Source organism: Nyctereutes procyonoides, unplaced genomic scaffold (genome assembly GCF_905146905.1).
Source record: "Nyctereutes procyonoides isolate TBG_1078 unplaced genomic scaffold, NYPRO_anot_genome, whole genome shotgun sequence".
Classification (NCBI taxonomy): domain Eukaryota; kingdom Metazoa; phylum Chordata; class Mammalia; order Carnivora; family Canidae; genus Nyctereutes; species Nyctereutes procyonoides.
In genome coordinates, this window is record NW_026575130.1 from 9,400,050 (window position 1) to 9,416,743 (window position 16,694).

At 41.3% G+C, this 16,694-nt stretch overlaps 1 protein-coding gene across 3 annotated transcripts in view; it reads left to right on the forward strand.

The window, feature by feature from the left end:
* ETNPPL (ethanolamine-phosphate phospho-lyase) overlaps positions 1 to 13,771 on the forward strand; it is a 30,784-nt gene extending 17,013 nt beyond the window's left edge. Inside the window, exons 13-16 of one of the 3 annotated variants that reach the window (XR_008666781.1) lie at positions 8,896 to 9,132; positions 9,279 to 9,393; positions 11,796 to 11,967; positions 12,941 to 13,771. Coding sequence is in view for 2 of the 3 variants with exons in the window: in XM_055342519.1 (XP_055198494.1) it covers positions 834 to 962 (129 nt within the window). In the remaining variant the exon portion in view is untranslated. Of the gene's footprint in view, positions 1 to 833; positions 2,134 to 8,895; positions 9,163 to 9,278; positions 9,394 to 11,795; positions 11,968 to 12,940 lie in introns of those variants that run through there. The other 2 variants (XM_055342520.1, XM_055342519.1) reach the window with 2 other exon arrangements.
* The last annotated feature ends 2,923 nt before the right edge of the window (positions 13,772 to 16,694 follow it).

The following is a 16,694-nucleotide window of genomic DNA, read 5'->3' on the forward strand; positions in this document are numbered from 1 at the left end:
CCTTCCTGTTTGTCTGAGGGCCACCTGACACCTACACATCACTCTTTAAAATCAGCAGAAGCATTGGCAGTGAGGCTCCAAAATGCCGGGGTTTGGTCCTGAAGTGAACTAAAGTATAAACCTCGACTGGCAGCCGGGGCCTGGGAACCCTCTGGCACCAAGTGGCCTAGTTTCTGCATTTGATGTGCTTCCAGCAGAGGGCCTTTCCATTCTCTCCCCGAGCTGCCCAGGGTGTGAGAAAGAGCTCCCCGGCTCAGAAAACAGAAAGGCGAAAACTTGAGAGGCTCTGTTGCATAATTTGCTATTTGTTTATGACTTCGATGCATAAGGGAACACTCAGTGCCTTGAGTCGGCCTGCACGTACAGTGCAGTCAGCAAAGTCCTTTTTCTGGTGGAAAAACATTAGACCCTTTGAATGAGAGCAAATGATTTGCTAACAGGATTGCTTCTGTCTCTTGGTGGAACACACACCAATTGTAGAAATCAATTCTTATCTGAGCATGAGAGTCGCTTATCAAGCCCAGGACAGAATCGTAGCTGAGAACTAAGCAAGCATTGAAAAGAAGCTTACAAAAAAGGGAGTTCACCATGGGAAATCGCACATTGGAGTTAGCACACATGTTCCTGAAATTTTGGCTCGGAGTCCCACATTTTATGTTGACATGACATTTCAGTTGTCTGTGGAAGAGACTCAGCAGGGTAAGGGGGAGGAACAAGCAGCGCTGCAGTGCTGTGTGGTGCTATGTTTGCCCGCTGCCTGCTGAGTCAGCTGTGCAGAGGCTGGGCAGGTCAGAAGTGCCGGGCCTGCTGGAATCTGTGTGCCTGTCTTACAGATGCCTAACGAAGCACACTCGGAATTGCTTGGTGAGGGCGCCTCGGACCCCAGAGAAAATCCTGGCCAAAAGAGAAATGGACTGTGCACAGATAAACATTCCCTGCTCAGTAAGAGGCTCAAGACATGAGAGATTACCATTTTAAAGCAGGATAAGTGTCCAGGGTTATAGAGAATCAATGGAAGTGTGTCTTCTGTTAGTAGCTGGATCCTACCCTCCAATAGTAAAATTTGCATTCCATTTAGATGTGTAAATAAAAAGATAAGAGAGTAGAAAGAATAAGCCAAGTGGTAATCAACCCATGTCAAGATGATTAGTTCAGCCTCTTGCCTGTTAATTCCTTACTTGAGGTTTCTGAAATTACTTTATTTATTCTACTAAATTTATGCTTCAGACTGAAAATTTGGGTTGGCAGTTTCACTTCTCATGTATTAATGTTTGAAATGAGAGAGCAAAGTACAATAGGTCCCTTAACTTTGGATACTTAGTGCCTTAAAAGATGAATGAATCATTATTGACGTAATTTATGTGTATATTTTGGGCTATAATAGCAGATGAGGTAAACCAAAAAATGTTTACTAGGAAAGTGTACCCTTCTTTTGCAGAGAATATTAGGGGTAGTAAAATCAAAGCTATTTGGAAAAAAATCACATACAGCAAATGTTAGGAAGTTAGCGGAGAAATCGGACCTCTGGCTAAGGACCGAGGTTAGTCATGATCCTGTGGAGTCATGGTTGGGTCCTGCCAGCAGGAAGGAGGATGAGGAGTAAACCCAGAAACACTCACGCAGACATAGCTGGCACAGCAGCAGTAGCCAAAGCGCTGTGTTCAGTCAGGAGACCTCGGCTCTGTCAACGTCAGATTATGTCACGTTGGCAAGTCACTTAGCTGTCAGGTAAGAAGTTAACCGGTCATCTTCCTTTCTCATCAGATTTATCAGTACCCAACACACCCCCACATGAGAGTGGGAGCACACACACACATTTTTAATAAGACATTGGCCAAGGGAAATGAGGAAATCTGGAACCTCAAGAGTCTCTCTGTAACATGCTGGGACCACGAGACATTCACTTGGAAGCCAATGAACTGCAAGAAATTTGTTTTCATATTGACTGTGCATTCTCTCTGTGTTGCCATCCTAAGACTTGTTAAACTTTGCATTTTGGTTTTTGTTCCTACTGGAGAGAGAATAATTTTGCTGTCTGTTTCATGGCGGCTGAGAGGGATGTTGAGAGGAAAATGATTGTAAAATCCTCCTTTCGGAGTTTGTCATTAATTAAAATGCTATTTTAAAAAGCAAGGTCTCATTATTAAATACTTTTTCCTCCAAAAAATATAACCGACTCTATCCATAGTGTTATCTGGGTAGATAACACTGAGATTGGTCCCCAGGAGCTGGCAAAAACTAGGGGTTTAGAGGTCTCTGTGGCTGGCTTCTATGGAACAAATAATTGGATCTTTCACAACACAGATCAACACCCCTGTGAGCACCACCTGTGGGCATGTGCAGACAGTAATTGTCCTCTTCATTTTGGAGTGGGTATTCAACAGAGGAAGGAGAAAATAACCCTGTGTTACAAGTTTTCCAAGTATAAAATAATAGAAAATTAAGACTTTATTCTTTGATATACTGTACTCTTCTTCATTGCCTTTAAGTTAGGTTTCCTTGATATGAGGAGAGATCTAGAAGTAAGTGACACCTTCCTGAATGCGACAGAGACTCCCTCTGTGTGAGGCTCCTGGTAACTGCCTCATTTCTATGACATCACAACTGAGGTTGTGTCCATTCGGGTCCCCTGGGTCTCTAGATCAAGTCCCAAGACAGATCCAAAACCAAGATAGTTGGACATACAAGTAATAGTTTAGGGGTAATGCCTGTGAAAGATAAAGGAGCAGAGAAGCAGGAGTCGTCAGGAAAAGCTTTTGGGCCTGACATGTATGAAAAGAGAAGAACCAGAGTGGAGATTTGAGTAGGAAGAGCCTCAGCCAGAGATCAAGCTCTGAGAAAAGTCTCTGCCAGCACACTGGGGACACAGGCTCTCAGATTGCACATAAAGAACCGCGGGCAGAGGGGATCCCTGGGTGGCGCAGCGGTTTGGCGCCTGCCTTTGGCCCAGGGCGCGATCCTGGAGGCCCGGGATCGAGTCCCACGTCGGGCTCCCGGTGCATGGAGCCTGCTTCTCCCTCTGCCTATGTCTCTGCCTCTTTCTCTCTCTCTCTCTCTCTGTGTGACTATCATAAAAAAAAAAAGTTTAAAAAAAAAAAAAAAAGAACCGCGGGCAGAGATGACAGGGCCCTAGATAGCTCTACAGGCTTCCCTCACTGACCAGGAGCTCCAGGAAGCACATATCCGGCTTGAATGATGCTGTGGATCTTGAAGATGCTGGAGCTGGAGGCCGTCAGCTGACTGCACTCTCACCACAGGCTCCCTGTTGAAGGGAGAGCTGAGCAGCACACCCCCATGGCTGCCATGGTCTGCCCCCTGTGCCACATAGATCCACTTCCCCATACGTTTGGGAAGTAGGCCTTCAATGGTTCCTGTGCATCTCTCTTCCTCAGGGGAGACTCAGAAGAGTGAGCTTAGTGGAGCAAACTACAACTCCTGTAACTACAAATAGTTTTAGGGCCACTACTGGTACTCATTATTTTCCTTCTCCACTACTGAAATTCCACTCATCCTCAGCCATCACTTCTGGATGTCCTATAGTCGTGTGTCCCAGGCCCTCATTCCTAAGGCATGTGAGCCTCTGGAAACCATGTCTTCTCCAAGCCAGGGCTGAGGGACTGTCCATTCACAGTTACAATTAGGCAAGGAGTACCAAAGAGACCTAAGAGTTTCACAGGTATCCTGCCTCCCGCACTGTGGAACAGAAGCCCTACCTCCTTCTGGAGATCAAAGTCAATTAACCCTGCCCATATGGTGACTCCAACTGCCTAGCTGCAAGGAGTCCAAGGTGCTCATAGGTAGCTTATAGGTTAGCAAGACACCTTCTTTGGGGACCAGAGCCTCCAACCCTACAGATCCCAAAGCTATAGGAATAGGAAAAACAGAATTCTCCACTGAGTCATTGATGGTAAGTGGGGCCATTCACGCTTTCACCTCTTTAATCCAGGATTCTCCTGGGGACACAGCGCCTTATGGGGGTCTCTGACTGGGTCCAGATACTACCATCTGAAGGATAGCACCCCATCCTTGCAGAGTATTACCTCTGAGCCAGCACCTTGGCTACACCTTTATTCAGGAGGGTATTCCAATACCCTATCAAAGTGGCAGCTTCAGAGTAATGTTGAGTGTAGTACAACTGGTCGATTTCTACCCTGCACATTTTCACTGTAAAGTGGGTTCCTCATTTGGGTGATGTTTTGTGGGGATTCCATGCTTATGGATCAGGCATTCCTTAAGCCCCTAAATTGTGCTTCTGGTTCAGGCTCTGTAAGTAGGAAACTCCAAGGCAAACCCATACCCTAAATAGATGTCTATTGTGCAAATAAACCACTGGCTCTCCTCTCCCAGGACAGAAGGAACCCCATGCATTTAACTTGTCACCAAGTGGCCAGTTGATCTCAAGGGATAGTGTCATGTCAGAGACTCACTGTTGGTCTCTGTTGCAGGCAGATTGGGGATGGAGAAGGGGCAATAGCTAGATCTTTCTTGGTAAGTGGGAGTCTATGCTGTGGGCCAACATCTCTGCCATTATGACCACTCTGTCCATGTGCCCATTGTGAAGTGGCTAATGTCAAAGGTTGACTAATGTCAATTGCCAAGTCATTTTGTTCACCTGGTTGCTCAGTGCCTCTTCCATGCTGGGTGCTTTTTGATGTACATTAACATGTGACACAAACAAATTTTAGCATGTGTTATTTACTCCATGTATACATTTCTATTCCTTTACCCGATACCTCCTTTGTCATGGACTCTAACACTTTCTTTCAGGCTCCTGACTGGCTAACCAGACCATTCACCACTGCTCATGAGTCTGTATATGTGCTCACTTTGAGTGGTGATCACGTGTACCGCTCAAAGTTCTACCATTGAAAGATTTTCCCTTGTCACTGTCTTTCAAGGCCATCATTGAGTATGGCCATCATCCTCTTTACTGAAATGATAGATCCTGATTCTTAGTAAGGTTTATCTCCCATATTCCTGAGCAAACGTATCCTACTGAGGTTTCTAATGCTAGTATATTAGTATACCTCCATGCTAGTATACCTCCAGTATACCATACAGTGTACTCCAGTATAGTACCTCTCTTCCTACCAGATCAGAATGATGTCATCTGTAACTTATCACCGATTGTCTTCAGGATACCTAGATAGTGCAGATCTCTTGAGATTAAGTTATGACAGGGGGCAGGAGAATTATTCTAGTTCTGGGGCAAAAGTGTAAAGAATATTGTCTGTTCCATAAGAATGCAAACTGGTTCTCATTTTTATTTTCTGATTGGTTTAAAATAAGCATATTCTTAAAATTAATGACCACATATCATGTACATGAGGCCTTATGAATCTGCTCTAGCAACACCACCATGCCTAGCACTGCAGCTGCAATTGGGGCTACTTACTGCTTGGTTGAGCTTGTGATAGTGTGTAGTAATTTTCCAGTTGTCATTTAATTTCAGTAGAAGCCAAGTCAGCTAATTAAGAGATGATAGACACAGCCGCCCCTACATCCTTTTAGATTTTTTTTTAATTTATTTATTTATTTATTTAGGTAGGTAGGTAGTTGGAAATACAATGATTTTTGCATATTGACTTTGATTTCAGCAAACTCGCTAAACGCACTTGCAAATTCCAAAACTTTGTAAATTCTTTTGGATTTGTACATATATAATCATATCATCTGAGAATAATGACAGTTTTATTTATTCCTTTGTGATGCTTCTGTGTTTCCCATCAATGCTCCAGTCTTCTCTGTATAGAATTCCCTTAATTATGTATTCTCTTAACGCCACTTTACATTACCCCTTGGGTTTCGTTATTGCTTTCTTTGACATCAATAATCACTTTATATTTTGTTGTATCATTTTATTGTATATTACATTTTTTTCTTTATTCCCCCCAAGTTTTTACTTTGAAAAATTTTAAGTCTTTAAGAAAGTTTCACATAGTAATGAAAATTCCTTGTATCTTTCACCTGTATTCACTGATTGTAATATTTTGGCCCACTTAGTTTCCTATCTATATACTATTACACAAACTTTTTATCTTTGGTTAAGCCATTTGAGCCATTTGAGATTTGTGGCTGATATCAAGGCATTTACCCTAAATATGTCACCTTGTTTTCCCCCAAACAAAGGCATTCTCCCACACATCAATTATCACATTAGAGATATTTAGGATTAGTTTATAATATTATCTAATACGCAACGCATATCCAAATTTCCTAAATTGCATCAATAATGTCTTTTATAGCCTTTTTAAAAAATTCAGAATCCTAGGAAGGATCTGGCAAAGTATTTAGTGGTCACTTCTGTTTAGTTTTTTGTTTTTTTGTTTTTTATTTATGATAGGCACACAGTGAGAGAGAGAGAGAGGCAGAGACACAGGCAGAGGGAGAAGCAGGCTCCATGCACCGGGAGCCCGACGTGGGACTCGATCCCGGGTCTCCAGGATCGCACCCTGGGCCAAAGGCAGGCGCTAAACCGCTGCGCCACCCAGGGATCCCTGTTTAGTTTTTTTTAAATCTAGAATATTTTCCTATCTATTTTTTCTCTCATCACACTAACATTTTTGATGAATACAAGCCAGTTGGACATTTTGAAGAGTGTCTTTCAATTTGAATTTGTATAATTTTCTCATGATTAAATTCAGGCTAAATATTTTGGCAGAAAAATTACATAAGTAATATACTTAGATTTATTTTCAAATGGAAAACTAACCTGAAATTAACTTCATCATGATACATTGTTTTATAGTCTATATATAGACTATATGGGGAATTTTATATATATATATGTATATATGTATATATGTATATGTGTATGTATATATGTATGTATATATGTATATGTATGTATGTATATATGTGTGTATATGTATATATATGTATATATATACACACATACACATATGTATTACATATTTTGTATTGTATTTTATATTTATATATATTCTATATATAGGTATATATATAATTTGAGACAGATACATATCCTAAATGTATGTATGTACAAAAATCCTAAACTCAATTCTGGCAAACCAAACCTGTACTTATTAAAATTCAACAATGCAAAATTAAGTAGAATTTTTATCCTCTTCTTGCTTAATGCAGAGACTTTGTAATATTTGTATTTCATTTGCCTCTCTAAATGTTACTGTTTTAAGTCTATAATTTTAGGCGTGTGTGTGTGTACATGCTTTTATATATATACTTTTTGTTTTTCTTCATTTTTTCCTTCCCTCTGCAATTATTTTCCTTTTTTATTGTACAACATCCTTTTATTATTTGCTTTAGAGTGGGTCCTTGGTTCAGTTTCTTTGTTTGATAAACTGAAGGCCATAGATGTTAAGTGACTTAATGAAGTACAGTCTTTAGAGGCAAAGTTAGGACTGGCATCAAGATCATTCTGACTCCTGGGCTGGTGCTTTTCCCTCCACATCATTTTAAGATGTTGAGATCAGAGGCATTGAATTGACAATTTTGACATAGATGGTTGAATCTGCTGATGAAATATAAAACTAGTTATTTTGATAAATGGTTTTGAAATACTAGAAGCAAAAGGAAAATACAGTTTATCAGTCAGTGACAGACACAAAAATACTAATTAGAGAAACTCAAATGATACATAAACAAATACACAATAATTTTACTAGCCAATATTGACCCGTAGGTAATATAATATTGGCCGCCAGATGCTGGTTTATGCATCCTTGCTACTTTCTATACCAATAGCAATATCATCTGTGAACTGAAATAAACAAGGAAAGTAGAAATCCGGGATGCATTTTCCACCCCCTAAGAGAAGAAAATTTCAGTAATAATACAGGATTTGAAGGGGGAACAGAACTATGGGAGCAGAAAATGCAGATTTCGAGAGCAAAAATGATTTGCAAGGAGCCATGGTCCCCTAACATTTGTTCCTTCAGAACACACTGAGGACTGAGTGAAACCATGTCCCCTCATGCCTCACACACACAGTTTCTGGTCTTCTTGGTGTAAGAATTGTAAAAGAAGAAATAAAGAAGATGGAAAGAGAAAAGTAATCCCCCATTCCTTTCAAATATTCATTAATCTGCTTTAATTCCTCACTAATAATATTGCTGTGTGATATTCCTGAAATTACTAACCTATGGTGTCGATCTGGATCCTAAGTTTGTTTCTTTTCCTTTTATCTTCCAGAACTGCTTCTTTAATTTCTCTTTCCTAAAGGGTTTCAATAATACAGATTGTTTTATAAAAGCACCAATTTCCTTGTGGTGGTCTGATTCAGTCACCCAGTCACTCCTGTCATTGCCCAATGGGGTAATGAAAAACCAGGCCATCACAGCAGGCTTAGGGGTTATGCCAGACTCAGCAACATGGACTTCTGCTTACCAGAGTCAATTTGGCTACAGCCATTCCCGATTGCCCAATCTGTCAACAGCAGAAGCCAATGCTGAACCTCCAGTATAGCACCATTACCCAGAGAACCAGCCAAATAACTAGTGGCAGGTTGATTAAATTATATTGCTTCAACCATGAGAGGGGTAGTGGCTTTATTTTTACTGGAGGAGATAGTTAACTCTATGGACTTTCCTTTCCTCCCTGCAATACTCCTACCAAAACCATCATTCATAGATTTCCAGAATAAGTCCACTGTCATGGTACTAGACGCTACATTACTTCTGACACAAGAATTCATTTCACAGAATAATGAAAGGTAGAAAAGGGTCCATAATCATAGAGTTCACTGGTCTTCCATGTTTTCCACCATCCTGACATAATTAGCTTATAAGAATGGTGGAATGGCCTTTTTATGACCAGATTATGGTGCCAGCATCTTGCAAGGCTGGAGAAATGCCCTTAAGAGTGGAGTAAATAGTCTAAATTAATGACCAATATATGGTGTTCTTTCTCCTACAGCCAGGATTCACGGTACTAGGAATCACAGGGTGAAAATGAAAGGGAATCCTCTATTGACCACAGGGATCCACTAGAACAATTTTTACTTCCCATCCCCACAAGTTTAGCCTTTGCTGCTCTGGAAGTCTTGGTTCCAAAGGAAATAATCCTTCCACTAAAGGACACAACAATGATCCCTTCTAAAAGCTGAGACTGCCATCTGGCCACTTTGGATTTGTCATGCCACTGAATCAACAGGTAAAGAGGATGATTGTTTTAATTCATTGGGGTGATTGACACTGATCATAAGCAGAAATAGTGTTGCTAGGAGGCAATAGGGGTAAGGAAGAGTATTTCTGGAATGCAAGAGAAAAATAAACATCACGCCAAAAATTTTTTTTTAGGTGATGAGGTGCAGAGGGAGAAGGAGAGAGAGAATCTTTAGCAAGCTCCATGCCCAGTGCTACCCAGGCACCCCTCACCCAAAGATTTTTTAAAGTGTGTGTTGGAGTGGATTTTGTATCCTTTTCTGGGGGAAAGGGATGTGTGTTTGGGGTTGCATGTGGTATAGGTGTGTCATGGTCGGTGGAAACATGAAGTTGCTATTGTCTTTATTTGGAGTTTAAATACAGTTTAAGGAGATGCACATAGGTTCCAAGTCAAGGAAGGAAGGGCGTGCTGGGTTTGTAATGTGTCAGCATGCCTAGAATGAACTGTATTTCCAAGAATTCCTTTTCCTGTGTGTTTTTGGTTAGGGTAGGCCATAAGACAGATTCGGGTTTGAGACTTTGAATGAGGCAGTGAAGCAGAAGTCATTTTGTAGCTAACACCCATTGTCACCGATGTGCTGACTCACCTGTTTGATGTGAGACAGTGACTGGGCTGCAACTTACCCACTTCCCCTGGGTCCCCTTAGTTCCTGCAATTCCTGGACTTGAGGTATGTGTTGAGTTCCATGATAAAGGACCCAGCTAACGCATGACACTCACACCACTAGGGTCAGAGGCAACAAAAATCGACATGAGTTTCAGCCTGTCCTCATGGGCTTCTATGCTTTGGATTCCAGATCTTCTTCTTGCCATATTACATCAGCCTTGCCTTTTCAAATAGATGCTAGGACTGTCCTGCCTTACAGAGATTGTTACACAATTACATAAGGTCAAATCCCTGTAACAAATCCTTATAAATATAAATGTAATATAAGTATAAACATATGTGTACGTATATGAAAAGCAGACTTACTAGGATATATATTTAAGTGTGTGTGTATATATATATATATATATATATATATACACACACACACTATACTATATACTATATAGCTATATATCCTAGTGGTTCCCCATTTATTATTGGACCAATACTGATACATAATATAAAATATATATTCTTACCATAATGAAATTAATCTAAAAATCCATAAAGGAATGATTACAGGAAAATCTACAAACACTAGGAAATTAAACAACACACTTTTATTTCATTTATTTATTTATTTATTTATTTATTTATTTATTTATTTATTTATTTTTAGAGAGAGAGAGCATAAGCAGGGGTGGGGAGGGGCAGACAGAGAGGGAGAGAAACAATCTTAAGCAGACTCCATGGTCAGTGTGGAGCTGGACCTGAGGCTCAATCTCACAACCCTGAGATCACAATCTGACCAGAAATCAAGAGTTGGACACTTATCTGACTGAGCCACCCAGGTGCCCCAAAACAACACACTTTTAAATCATGGGTCAGGGATGCCTGGATGGCTCAGATGGTTAAGTGTCTACCTTCAACTCAAGTCATGATCCCAGGTCCTGGAATCGAGCCCCACATCGGGCTCCTAGCTCAGCGGGGGGTCCTGCTTCTCCCTCTTCCTCTTCCTCTCCCTTTGCTTGTGCTATGTCTCTCTCAAATAAATAAATTAAAAATCTTAAAGAATATACAATGAATCAAAGAATTCTCAAATGACATTAGAAATGTTGAACATCAAATATACCAAGTTTTTCATGCTACTCTGTAGCACCTAGAATACATTAATACATCCTCTGTTAATTGAAGGGTATCTTAGGTAGGGTTCCCCAAAAGCAGAGCCTGAGACAGGGATTCTTGTACAAGTGACTTACTGGAGGAGCTCTCAGGAAGAGTGGATTAAGGAAGTAAGGGGAGAGGAGAAGTCAGGAAAAGAGCAGCAAGGCTCTTTTAAGGATAGAAAAGCTATCCTTAGCAGGAGCCTACCTCTAGAACATGATAACACCATACAATTAACCCCCTTCAGACAAGGGGCTGTGGCCTTTACAGTATCAGGCAGTCATTGGCTGCAAGCCAAAGTGAGGGCTGTTTCCAGACATCTCTGGGATAGCCAGCTCCATTGGGCAAAGGTCAATTCTCCAGAGAAAGGGAAGCCCTGAGCCATAAGCAGCCAACACTTAAGAGTAGCTGGGGGCTGGGTGTGCTAGCCTGATAAAAGGGTCTATCTGGGCAGGGCATCAGCAGCATCCGTTAAAAAGGGTTTCAGAAGAAATTTGTCATGAGATGTCAAACACATTTTCTTTTATTTTGAGACAGAAAGGCATCATCTTTCACTATGGTGTGTGAGCATGGAAACAGCATTTAAAAACATGGTTTCCTTCTACTGCCACAAAAAAATAATTCTTAAAAAAAAAATCTAGGGATCCCTGGGTGGCGCAGCAGTTTAGCGCCTGCCTTTGGCCCAGGGCGCGATCCTGGAGACCCGGGATCGAATCCCACGTTGGGCTCCCGGTGCATGGAGCCTGCTTCTCCCTCTGCCTATGTCTCTGCCTCTTTCTCTCTCTCTCTGTGTGTGTGTGACTATCATAAATAAATAAAAATTTAAAAAAATTTAAAAAAAATCTAACAAGAGAGCAGCTTTGGAATGGCAACTGCAAGAAACTTGTCCTTACAATTAGCCACACATCTAAGGAGACACTGATGTGTGCTCAGGGGCATTAGGTTGCCTCCATAAGTGAGGTGAGCCTGGAGAACACCAGCCCAGGAGGTGCTCAGGCTCTCTGCTCTCAGAAGCCACAGCAGTGTTCCAGAACCAGGTGGAAGCCGGGGGTTCTCTTCCAGCTTTGCCAGGTAATCACCGTGTGACCTCAGTGACTCCTTTGTTTTGCCAAATCTGTGTCTTCATCTGTAAGATCAGATAATCACACCGGGGCTTGCTACCTCTTAGGTGGTTGTGAGAAGGAAATGAGAGAATACATAAGCAGGGTGCCTGGAAGCCCCAGCTTTTACTAATGAAGCTCCTAAAACCAAGTTTGCAAACACCCACACAGCCGCCTTGGGTTGCTGAGGGATTATTAGTCCTTCCCCAAAGACAGAGGTCAAAGGAACCATGAGAGGAAACTTCTGTGGGTGAGGGTGGCTTGACCTTGGTGTCTGAAGGTGGGGGCAGGGTGGTTGGGGAAGGAGGCCCCGACAGCTCAGCTTGGTGGAGAAAAGAAAATAAGAAGGGAGATTGTTGGGCTCACCCTCACCATTGCCTTGGGTTGCCAGGTGAGTGCCTTCAGACCTCAGCTCCAGGGGTCCCTAGCACTGGTGTCACAGTTGTTTTGAAAGGTCAGTAGGAGAACTGTAGGTGGGGACTCATAGACCTCAGACAGTTGTTTATCCACCTCTCTTCATCTTCCAAACCCTTGGGCTAGGAATTACAATCTAAGCCTTTCTCCCTTTCATAGCTGCTCTTGGCAAGCAAAGCCAGGTGGAGTCACTGATGAGGAGTGGTGGCTGTGGGGGCCTGGATTTCTGATGCCTGCTGCACTCTCCCTCGAGCTCTTCCACCCCTACTCCAGTCCCATTCCCTAAACCTGAGGGTTCTAAACTTGTCCCAAATACACTGCCCCACCATTCTGGATATTTTTCTATACATCTCCGATTGCACGTTGCCCTAGTTTCTGTTGAGTGTGTGCTTAAGAAGGGAATTACCGAGTGTGTAGGGTATGTGAATGTTCAACTGAAGTAGATAATACTAAACTATTCCCACCCAAGTCATTACCTCAATTTCTCTTCTCAAAGGCAACTTTTTTTTTTTTTTTTTTTTTTTTTTTAGGTTCAAGCGTGCTTTAATGGGGAGCGCTCCTGGGCGAGGTTCCATGACTCGGAGAGGTGGCCTGAGTCAGGGAAGTCGCTCAATGGCAACTTATAAGAAATCCTCCAGACCCATGTCCTCTCCAGTATTTCATATTGTCAGTAGTGCTGTTCATAACAGCAAAAACCTAGAAACATGCAAATGTTCCCTCAGCAGTTGGGTAGGTTAATAGGTTATAAAATATGTACACAGTGGACTATAATATAGCATTTAAAAATGATCAACTGGGGAGCACCTGGGTGGCTCAGTTGGTTAAGCATCTCTGTCTTCAGCTCAGGTCATGATCTCAAGGTCCTGGGATCAAGCCCCGCATCAGGCTCCATGCTCAGTGGGAAGTCTGTGTCTCCCTCTCCTTCCTGCCACTCTGCCTTCTTGTACTCTCTCTCTCCCTGTGTCAAATAAGTAACATCTTTTTTTAAAAATGATCAACTGCCATGTCACACAATATAGATAATTTTATCAATACAATCATAGGTGGAAAAATATGTCTGAAAGATTACATAAAACAGGAGACCCTTCCTATAAACACACACATACAACATATTTTTAATAATGCATTTAAATACCAAAAAGAAGTATATAGAAAGCAAAGCAGGTTGTGATGAGCACAGGATGAGGGTGTGGGATGACAAAGGATAGTTTGATAAAAGGTATCATGTGGTTAATTGTAAGTTATTGTCAAGGTCCTAGCTTTCAATTTAGGTATTATGTTCTCAGATATTTATGGCATTATTTAAAATAATCCAATAACTAACTAAAGACCATACATGAACCAATGATGGTCATTAGTTCACAAACCAGGGACTGCGTTCATTCAGTTCTATATATATATATATATATATATATATATATATATATATATATATATTAGTTTTTTTAATGGAAGAAAGGAGGGAAAGAACAGATAGATAGAAGGAAGAAACCACTAACCTTAGAGAATTAACAGAAGTCATTCAAGACAGAGCCTTAGCCTAATGCCCTATACACACTGGTTGGTTGGGTATTTATTTGTGAACCATCTATTTTTTTTGCCTCCCTTCATGCTTTGCCCTCCTTGTGCCATTTCACAAAGATGGGCATCCGTCTTCATAAAAAAAATCTTTATTTTTTAAAAAAAATCTTTAGAATACAAGAACTATTCAATTTTGCAACCAATTCCTAGGACCACAAAGTCTAAACAAAAATGGTGGCAAGGAGAGTTTGCCCTTATTTTGTATCCAGTTGAAAGAGAAAAAAAAAATTTAATCCTTTCCTAATAGCAGTTAAAATGGGTGTTCTCAAGTCTTGGTGGTATAATAATCACCTGGGTGCTTTTTTTCTTTAATAGGAGAGGGGGAGGGGCAGAAGGAGGGAGAGAGAATCTTTCTTTAAGCAGGCTTCATGCCTGCCATGGAGCCCAACGCAGGACTCAATCACCTGACCCTGAGATCATCACCTGAGCTGAAACCAAGAGTGGAACCCTTAACCAACTGAGCCACCCAGATGCTCCCTGGGGACTTTTTAAAATGCAGATTCCTGGGATCCCTGGGTGCCGCAGTGGTTTGGCGCCTGCCTTTGGCCCAGGGTGTGATCCTGGAGACCCGGGATCGAATCCCACGTCGGGCTCCCGGTGCATGGAGCCTGCTTCTCCCTCTGCCTGTGTCTCTGCCTCTCTCTCTCTCTCTGTATGACTATCATAAATAAATAAAAATAAATAAATAAATACATAAATAAATAAATAAAATGCAGATTCCTTAGAAATTCATTTTCAGGTATCTGCATTTTTAACCATCATTCCAGATAATTCTGACATAGGTAGTCTGAGGGCCATATTTTGAGAAATACTGGGTTAAAGAATTGAAACAAGAGGGATAAAGAATTGAAACAAGAGGGATATTTATATAGCTAAGCAATTTGCCATTAAGGAGTCAGTAATGGAACGATTAAGGACAACTCTACTATAAACACATAAAATCTTGTAAGTTATGAGTCAGTTAGAGAAAAGACTTCCTTTTTATGTGTTTAGTACATATTATTTCTGATAATTTGTATTGGTATTGGTCCTTGGGAGGGGTGTGTGTGTGTGTGTGTGTGTGTGTGCGCACGCATGTGCATGCTTATTTTCCAACAGGTACCTGGAGGACACTTAAAAGTATGCTAGCATATATGCAAAAGTTATCCTGGCAATGAATCCTTAAAAAGGATTAGATTTAAAGGAATCAACAGCCCCCCATACAGGTCTTCTGGAATGGCACGCCAAGCCCAATGCACACCATCTGAAGCCAATAAACTAGTCATGACTGGATGTCATTTTCCCCCCATTTTACCAAACATAATGGTGCAGAATGACCCTTAAAGTGGAAGGGGAAACTGGCATTTGGATTTCCAATATTATTAAAATACTTCCCAATTTATCTTTTTAAAATTAAACAACTCCAGCTATTCTAGGCTCTTCTCATAGAAATTTGTTTCCTAAGCATTGATTTTTTTAATTCAAGGTTAATTATGTGTGAAATACAATTTATACACAGTAAAATTCACCCATTTTAGGTATGTATATTAATAGTATACTTCGTATTTGACAAACATATATAAAGAGTGTAGAAGCAGCCAGAACCCCTTCTTTCTGGTCTGCGGTCAGTGTGTGTTTGATTCCAGGAGCCATGGTTGTCAGGATAACTATATGTGTTATGAAAAGTCTCAAAGAGAGAGGTAAGAATATTTGAGCTCTCTACATATCTAAGTGGTGCTTCTGCAGTTTATATTCTGTGTTACTTGGCCCAGGCTGCCACAACAAAATACCATAGATTAGATGGCTTGCTTACACAACAAAAATTTATTTTCTCATGGTTTTGGAAGCTGGAAGTCCAAGAGCAGGGTAGAAGCATGGTTGGTTTCTAGTGAGACTTCTTGTCTTACAGATAACTGCTTTTCACCATGTCTTCATATCTCAGGGAGAGAAAGACAGTAAGCTCTCTGGTATCTCTTCTTATAAGGGCACTTATCCCATCTTCAAGACTCCACCATCATGACCTCATCTAAATTTAGTGATCTCCCAAAGACCTCATCTCTGAATACCATTACACTGGGGGTTAGGACTTTCACACCCAAGTTTGTTGGGGGTGAGGAGAGTTCAATTCAGTCTATAGCATACCCACAGAGTGTATTTCTGGCTCAAATCTTCAGAGTTATACTGGGTTTGGGAGAGGAGGGGTAAAGAACCTCCTACTTCCATAGGAGCACTCAGAGAAACTCTTTGCCTATAATCAAGTCCTGATGGAGAAATATGAGAATCAACTCTTTCTGTGGGCAACCCAAGAGCTGGGTGATTTCTTACCCCCTTCCAGGTCAAAGAGTGTCAGGTTGAGATTTCACATAACTCCTTAGTGTCATCACTTGAGTCAAGAGTCAAAGTTCTATCCTTCAGAAAGTCAGGACCTTCCTTGCCCTTGGAGTCCATAGTCAGACACATAACAACCTGAGGTTAATTTCATCATCTTTATTATACACATTGCTGTCCAGGGGTCCCTGGGTGGCTCAGCAGTTGAGCATCTGCCTTTGGCTCAGGTTGTGATCCCGGGATCCTGGAATCGAGTCCTGCATCGAGCTCCCCACAGGGAGCCTGATTCTCCCTCTGCCTATGTCTCTGCCTCTCTCTCTCTGCCTTTCATGAATAAATAAATAAAATCTTTTAAAAAAATAAACATTGAGGCCCAGATGCATCTACTTTATAAGA